The sequence below is a fragment of the Myzus persicae genome, unplaced genomic scaffold (assembly GCF_001856785.1).
Source record: "Myzus persicae strain clone G006 unplaced genomic scaffold, MPER_G0061.0, whole genome shotgun sequence".
Lineage (NCBI taxonomy): Eukaryota > Metazoa > Arthropoda > Insecta > Hemiptera > Aphididae > Myzus > Myzus persicae.
The window spans coordinates 252,653-258,944 of NW_019101546.1; the positions used below are offsets into that span (position 1 = coordinate 252,653).

The following is a 6,292-nucleotide window of genomic DNA, read 5'->3' on the forward strand; positions in this document are numbered from 1 at the left end:
GGCGTTTTATGTATATCGTCAATATGTCTGCGTAATGTGGTTGGTCTAGCGAAATTTTTCTTGCATATATGGCAACAGTTTTCACCTTTTTGTTTTATATTTTTGTCCATATTGCACCAATATTATTAATATATATTAAATTGCATCAATAAAAAGTTATTAATTATATAAAACAGTACTAAAAAGTAGAAGGTAATAGTATATTTAATTTTTTGTAGTTGTTTAAATGATAAGAGCATCAACCGAAAATTGTTTTATGTTATAGTGATAACGGAGAATCGATAATAAGTGATAATAATGTGCATGGAATAGGGTGGTTTTGATCCACTCGTGTTTGACTTAGGTTATGGATGTTTTGATATTTCACTTTTATGAGGTTATAAAATTCTTCTGTCATGGAGTAAACGAACATAAATGCTAAATTTTAGTCAGTTGTTCCATGAGATACGACCCTAGCGTAGCGATTGTTTCTCTTCTGAACTAATATCAAAGTCATCGAATTCACAGCTATAAGTTGACTAGGCCTGGTGTCGGCTGCTGGACGTCTGTAAGTTAATTACTAAAGTAAGTGATTGTTGATCGTGGTTAGACTTCTGCTTGTAAATAATTATTTAACAAATTTATTATTGTTTAATGTTTCTTGTTTAATAACCCTAATGGATGTGCTTAATATAGGTCGTATCTACAAAGGCTCAACATCTTAACTTAATGTCTTGATCACAGATAAAAGTAGGAAATACTTCTGAGTACTTATGCATTTTTGTGTTAAAATCTTGATGTGCTTGACTAAATCATTTTTTTCCTATCAGCTGCTGTCGCTGTTGGTATAAGTGTATAACTATTAAAACACATATATCAATATCAAAATGACATGTTGGTAAACTATTAGGCTCTTGTTAATTGAAATAAGATCCTTATGCCATATAAAAACAAAAGAGATGTACCCAATTTACTTTTTTTTAACTTGGTATCCTTAGAATAGTTGATTAAACGTATATGTTGCGTCTTTAAATATTGTTTACACAATACTATTGTTTATATTGTACAGTTGGCACAGTATTATATATAATATCTAATCAATGAAAATATTTTGAAAATGTTAGTATTTTAAAACTTGTTTTAAACAACATAATATTTCAATGCCTTATAGGTACCTATTATAATATGATTTAAACTAATTATGGTAATAAAATTTTTTTAGAAAAATGAGTTCCCCGTATCAAGGGGCATTGACATGTGTTACATGTCAAATTGTGTTTGAAACTGGTGATACACATCGCGTACACTATAAAACAGACTGGCATCGTTATAACCTGAAAAGAAAAATCATAAATCTTCTACCTGTTGATCGGCCAACATTAGAATCCCGAATACTGAGTCAACAGATCAAGGAGAATGAAGAAAATGCTAAGAGTTCGATTTATTGCACCATTTGCAGGAAATCCTATAATTCTCAAAAGTCTTTTGACAGCCACTTATCTTCTAAGCAGCATAAAACTTTATCGTTGCAATCAGACAATGAACATAAAGATATTGGTGTACCAGCTGCCAAGAAAATAGTTAAACCAGCTGAGAATAAACCTGTTGAAGAAAGCGATGATGAGTATGAAGATGTAGATGAAGATGAAGATGAAGAATGGGGTGAAGTTGTCAGCGAAAATAACCCTATAGTCAACAATATATGTTTATTCTGCCCCCAGAGTAGTGAAAACTTATTGCAAAATATTAAACACATGTCTGATATGCATTCATTTTTCATACCTGATATTGAGTATCTGGTCGATATGAAAGGATTATTGGTATATTTAGGAGAAAAGGTATGTCAAGGATTTATGTGTTTATGGTGTAATGATTCTGGAAAAAATTTCCATTCGATAGAGTCTGCACAAGCTCACATGATTGATAAAGGTATATTCACAATGAAATATGGTCTTAATAAGCTAATGCAAATAATACTATTTTATTTTAAATAATTTTAGGTCATACTAAAATGATTCATGAAGGTGAGGCATTACTTGAATACTCCGACTTTTACGACTATTCATCTAGTTATCCAGCAGACACACCTGTAGATGATTATCGTATTGTTGAAGATGTTACCTCTCAATTAATTCTTCCTTCTGGAGCTAGAATTGGAAAACGATCATTAATGCGATATTACAGGTACAGATGAAGCAATAAAATAAATTTTTTTAAATTGACTAAGATCTATCACAATATAGATTTATATAATGTATTAATTTTAGACAAAATTTGAATCCAAATCATGATTGGGAAGCCTTGAAGGAAACAAAACTGAACAAAGTAATCAATCATTACAGACATATCGGATGGACAGGAACTTTCCCTGCTGCTGCTGCTAGGTAAAAATCTAATTCAATTAAAATGCAGCTAGTCAAGTAAAAGAAATTTTTACTGCAGTAATTCAAAAATATAGTATTTAGACCTGGATTGATTGCCTGACATAACTAGGACTTTTGTTAGACTGTTTTTTATTTATAAGGTAACCTGTTAACTATATGTCAATCAAAGCAATTTTCTATATTTATTCTTCAACTGATATATTATCAATGAACGTAAACAATATTTTATATGAAAACAGTATATGAAAAAATAAAAATTACTTTGGTTTAAATATAGTTCACTTGTTAATGATACCCATTAATATTCACCTATTAAAAACAATCCACAATATTTATAGATTATACTCGCATGTGACATACACATTAATGCTAATTTACTTGGTATGCACTTATTAAGTCACCTAAGTACTATTATCAACTAAACTATTTAAGTTTACTTATAATATGTATGTTTTCTAAAACATGACCAACTGCAGTATATTTTATCAACATGATTTTGACGAGTTAAAATAAAAAATATGTACTTTTTAAATTATTATTTTTAACATAAAAAAGAAAACAAACAAAAAAGGTATGATTACAGTTTAAATAAAACTAATGATACAATTTTTACTTTTCTACATTTAACATAAAAGTCAAGATTCATTAAGAATTTTATTTTTATTTTCCAAATTAATTCGTACTTAATTTAACCATACAGTAAAGTAGTCAAATATAACTGTTTGGTATATTATGATGACTAAAGTCCGGATTTGTATGCACTCATAAAGGCTAAAATAGTATGCATTTATGCATCAGTAAACTTCAAAATATGCACTTGATATGCTCTTATTTTTTTTAATAATATGCCAAAATATGCTCTTATACCCAAAATATAATATGCATTTTAATATTTTTTTTTTAATTTCTTCCATAATTAATAATTCAACAAAATTAGATAAACTTAATTTTTTAATTATAGACATTGACTTTAAACATTTATTAAAGAACAGTAAATATTTAATAAAGGGCAATCCATGTTTTTTAAAGTTGGAATAGTGCTTCGACTTTTCGGCATTTCAAAATGTATAAATTGTAATGAAATGAAAATTTTAATTTATAAATTTACGGAACGCGAATTATGAAATGATATATGGGCACTTGTGCACAATTTACTGGCAATAACATACGGAGAATAACATTTATTTCCCTAAAATACTTAATGAACTAATAATTTCAACGATGAAATTGAAACAAAATAATTGGCTTAATAAACTTTTACACAAAATATGCTTGAATATGCAAAAATTTTCAAATATGCAATCATCTCTAAAATATGCATTTATATGCAAAATCAGTTACACAAATCGTCCACATTTCTTACTCCCATCGAAATGCATACACTCATTACAAATATGTAAATGCATACAAATCCGTACTCTAATGATGACATATAAATCACATGGTCTTATAGAACTCAGTGGTATGGTGGAGGAATAGCTCAATAAGACCATATTTTGACATCTTATTTTTCAACTAGTTTAGGAAATATTCTCCTATATTCTAAGACCTTACAATTAGTTACAATTTTTTTTTTTTATTTAATTACTTTCACATGTTTTTACAGGAAAGCCAGAGATTTGAAAGTTATGAAACAAGTCCAAACAAAAATGTACATGCAATTAGGAGTTAAAGCCAACAAGTTCCAAAAGCATTTTCGCCAGCAAGTCAACTTTTAGATTTGATTTTGTATGTTTTAAAATATTTAATAGAAGTTGGTTTTTTATAAATGGCATTAAAATATTATTTTGCATTGCTAATTTTAAAAATAAATTAACCATGATTATATCTGTAATGTTATTTAATTGTTTATACCTTTCCATATCAAATTTTTCGGTAGACATATTTAAGAGCAAACTTTCTGTAATCAATAAATGTTCAAGACAAAACATACTTTAGTAACTGTATGACCAAAATAGGTAGGTATTTACAGGGACTTAGCCCCCCCCCCCCCCAAAATAAATAATTTGAAGTTCAAGCCCCCCTACAAATTTAAGAAACAAAAACATACTTTTATACAGATTACAGAATGTTTTAGGGATAATTTATTATTATTATTATTAAATAAATACCTAAACTGTAAAAAATAAGAATTTTACATCAAATTTATAAGTAAATTTGTTTTTGTTTGGATCCAAAAACTATATTTACTAATTAATAAGGACTAGTATCACACATAAACGTGCTAAACGCTAAACGTCATACTAGGTATATTTACTTCTGAGGCAGTGGATATAGAAACTATTTTAGCTAAAGATTATTTAAGAATAAATATATATTTTAAAGTACTTGACTCTGTAGTTGTAAATTTAAAAAAACGGTTTTCCAATGAAAACTTGTCCTTTGCTGTTGGTGTTGATGAATTTATTAAACTAAATAATGATGGAAGTACTCAGTTCATTGATCATTATAAGGTATTTTGTATATTATTTTATAAATATTCAGTAGGTACTAAATTAATATATAAAATTATAAATAAAATGTTTACTCTATAGGGTTTACAGGTTTTGAATATTTGTCAACAAAGTCTAAAGTCAGAAATGATGGTTGCTAAGAACTACCTAGTTGGACCTGAAATAGGCGATATTGAAGATATTAAAAAGAATATTACACCTCAAGTCTTTCCTAATTTTTGTAAAATGCTCCAACTAGCTTTAACACTGCCAATTAATTCTGCTACATGCGAAAGAAGTTTTTCTGCTATGAGGAAAATTAAAACTTGGTTAAGGACATCAATACAAAAAAAAAATTTAATGAACTATCAATCTTATACATTGAAAAAGATAAAACTAAATCGTTACTAAATGACACTATTTTAAATATATTTGAAAAAAAGTGTAATAGGTTAATACAATTAAGTTAAAAATGGCAATTGTATTTTATTCATTTTTCCTTTTTTGTGAGTATTCTAATTAGTAGGTATAATAATGAGAATTTTTAATTATTTTAATGAGTTATTAAATAAAAAAAAAGTATTGGAGGTGTGGGGAGCAAAGCCCCCACGGGTTTGTTTGCTACCAACTATTTGAGCCCCCCTCAATATTTCAAAGGATCTCCGTCTATGCTTTTAACAATTTTAATAATTTTAGTCGACGATTCTAAATACTTGTCTTGTGAACAAATGAGGTTCCTCCAGACTAATGTCTGTCCTTCGTCTTATTATTATAGATACCTAGTTTCTAGATCACGCCACCCCATAGATTTTGCTAATTTGGCAATCTTTTTACAATACTGACAATAACTCTTTTGACTTTATTTATCCCAAATATTTTATTTGCATGTATCAGCGTTTCCCAAATAGTGGGTCGCGACCCACTAACGGGCCATCAAAATGTAGTACCGGGTCGCAGAATTTAATGAAATTCTCACATTAAATTTGTTATTTATCATTTTCGTTTGATAATTTAAACTGTTAAGTATGAAGTAGAAGTCAAATAGACGGGAGAGATGATTCAAATGTGTTTTATTTTGCGTTTTATTACATAATGATAAATGTAAAATATTTTGGTGGGTCACGAAGGTGAAAAATATAAATTACCGGGCAAGCCCAAACAAGAGTTTGGGAAACGCTGGCATAGTGGCATGTATCATAATACAATTATTAAGTATTTTAAAACATTGTGCTACATTAACAATATTCCAACATTACTACTAGTTTAATGACGAAGACGAGGTTCGCTACATTCCTCTATTACTAGAATAAAGCTATATAATTTTGAACGTTTCAAATAGGTATTTATAAAATATGCTTAAGTACAATGATGCGTAAGTTCAGATTTATTACGGATTAAGTTATTGTGATAGTCTGAGAATTCGTTATGATTAATGCAATGTCTAAATAGGTACTTTCATTCTACTTTTAATTATATAATGTAACTAATAATTTTGAT

At 28.2% G+C, this 6,292-nt stretch overlaps 1 protein-coding gene across 3 annotated transcripts; it reads left to right on the plus strand.

The window, feature by feature from the left end:
- Positions 1-434: 434 nt before the first annotated feature.
- Positions 435-4,183, plus strand: LOC111029477 (zinc finger protein 622). Of its 3 annotated transcripts, none has more exons than XM_022308483.1 (5): positions 435-564; positions 1,202-1,908; positions 1,980-2,163; positions 2,247-2,363; positions 3,970-4,183. In XM_022308483.1, exons 2-5 carry the CDS (start codon positions 1,206-1,208, stop codon positions 4,079-4,081), a joined length of 1,116 nt encoding a protein of 371 aa, XP_022164175.1. In that variant the 5' UTR covers positions 435-564; positions 1,202-1,205; the 3' UTR covers positions 4,082-4,183. The 3 variants fall into 3 exon arrangements, with proteins under 3 accessions (XP_022164175.1, XP_022164177.1, XP_022164176.1); XM_022308485.1 differs by having other exon boundaries at positions 549-1,098; XM_022308484.1 differs by lacking the exon at positions 435-564 and adding an exon at positions 583-729.
- Positions 4,184-6,292: the final 2,109 nt, after the last annotated feature.